Source organism: Terrapene carolina, unplaced genomic scaffold (genome assembly GCF_002925995.2).
Source record: "Terrapene carolina triunguis isolate 2854851 unplaced genomic scaffold, T_m_triunguis-2.0 Scaffold30115, whole genome shotgun sequence".
Taxonomy (NCBI): Eukaryota; Metazoa; Chordata; order Testudines; family Emydidae; genus Terrapene; species Terrapene triunguis.
Window position 1 is genome coordinate 6,895 of NW_020694466.1, and position 2,151 is coordinate 9,045.

The 2,151-nt window shown below is 59.4% G+C and overlaps 1 protein-coding gene across 1 annotated transcript; it reads right to left on the reverse strand.

The window, feature by feature from the left end:
• Positions 1-203: 203 nt before the first annotated feature.
• On the reverse strand, positions 204-1,736 carry LOC113409147 (semaphorin-4A-like; the record flags this gene model as incomplete). Its single annotated transcript, XM_026662759.1, has 1 exon — positions 204-1,736. A coding segment is annotated over one exon (650 nt), but the record flags the coding sequence as incomplete, so codon positions are not given.
• Positions 1,737-2,151: the final 415 nt, after the last annotated feature.

The window sequence follows — 2,151 nt, forward strand, 5'->3', positions numbered from 1 at the left end:
CACAGCAGGGAGTGACAGTACAATGCCCTCTGATGGAAGGACACCCCCCCAGAGCAGAGCGCAGTCTCCGTGATGTGGGCCATCTCCGGTCTCCCCGCTGAGGGGGCCAGTTAGCAATGGCTGTTCTGATCCAGACCTCTGGCCAAGCAGGAACTAGACTGGGAGCCCAGCTGCTCACAGGCCGATGAGGATCAGCTGTCTGATCATTGCCAGCCGGGGCTGGCTTTGAACTGCTGACCCTGCACTCAAAGGCAGAACATTAGACCCCATATTCAGAGCCGCGAGGAGCCGGATTGGGCCCCGGCAGAGCTACACCCAGCCATCGACTGGCACCAACCGCATCCCTCACAGGGGAGGACTGAGCCGGCCGGAGCACGCTAGGTAACGTGTAGCTGCGGCATCGCACGTTGGCCTTTGTTCACAGCTCTCGTGGTGCGGACGTGGCAGCTCCCAGCTGGTCCAGGCCAGTGCTGGGGGCAACAGCTCGGGAAGCAGCAGCTACGCACGCAGCTTAGCTCTGTAGACACAGCAACCCTGCGCCCCTTCAGATCCCACAGCGGGGTTGCTCCCTGCTGAAATCCCTGGCGGGCACGAGCCAGGAAGGGCTCACGCATCCTCCAGCGCCGCTCTGCCCCCCAGCTCCTTTGAACCTGGTCATCTAGAGCCCCAGACGTGCTCCATGTTTGTCTCTTGCTTGGTGTGGAAACCCAAAAGCGGAGGGTTTTTTGTTTTTGTTTTTTGTTTTTAACGCCCGTCCCACGACTCTGGTGGTGATGCCCAGGCAGCGCAGTGAGGCAGGCTGGCCCCATCGCTCTTCAGCGGTGCAGCGACCCACCCATGGGCGGGCGGCGGTAGCTGGCCCGCTGACGAGGAGCAGGTGCCGTTTCTGGGCGCGCTGTGTGGAAGGTCTCACCAGCTGATACGACGTTTGTTATGAATTTGGGGGCTGGACGCAGACCGGTTTGTTATTGTAGGGTCGCTCCCGAGCGCTGAGCCACACACACTGGTTTGTTATCGTAGGGCTGCTCGGTACCACGACACGGCTGATTTCGAGACGAAAGGCGGGTCGGGGCAGGCACGGCCAGCCTATGCTTTCTCCAGAGCCGCCCCTTGGGAACCCTCCCCGGCCCCCAAGCTGGCATTTAACCTGTTGTTGTCCGCGTCTGTGCCCTGGTACAGCCCCTCCATCTGGACACAGCAGTCCCTGGGGTCCTTGGCCCCCTCCTGGGGGCTCCGGCCTCCGTTCAGCGGCACCTTCTCCTGATTGGACACCTTGGTGGCTTCGGGGGTGTTGCATCCTTGCACCTTGCTCTTGGCCTTGAGCCTGTTGTGGTAGGAGAAGCCGGCCATGGCCATGGCTACGGCCAGCGTCATCGACAGCAGCACCGTCACCGTCACAAACTGCGCCCAGTAGGAGCGGTGCCCGCCCTGTGGGCCTGCCCCCCGCTCCAGCCCTTGCCCAACCATGCTGTCCCCTCCGCTCTCGCTCAGGATGTCGCCTTCCGTGGGGTCCTGCACCACATAGCGGGCCACAGCTTGGCGGTGCCCGTTCTCGCTGGCCCAGCACGTGTACTCGCCCGCCGCCTGGCGCTGCATGATGATCACCAGCATCTTATTGTCCAGCATCGTCAGCCCCGCCGGGGTCTTATCCCCTGGGTAGCTCCAGCTGTAATTTGCCAGGGCGGAGAGCTGTGGGCAGGGCAGCCGGATCACCGAGTTCAGCGCTGGGCTCAAAGCTGGAAAGATACAAGGAGGGGAGAGGGAGCGGTGAGTCTCTGGCTGCCCACCCGGACCAGCTGCCGCTGCTGTTCAAAGAGCTGGCGCCAGCCCCTTGCGACTAGAGCCGGGGCGAGTCACGGCGTGTGCGGGGAACAAACTTCATTTCAAATTGGACCGACCGTGATCATTTTCGTGGCCCATCGAAAAGTGAAAAACAAAAAGTGTTTCAGGTCAAACAAAAGGTTTTGATTTTGAGCGTTTTTAGATGGCTAATCCATTTGGAAACGAAAGGAAATTTTGAACTGAAATGTTTCAATATTTTTGGAAATTGTTGAGGGGTTTTTTTTTGGACAAACAAGTGGTGCGAAACTGACACGAATGCACGAAATGTTTTGGTGTCTCTGAATCAGCATTTTTCATGACAAAAAACAT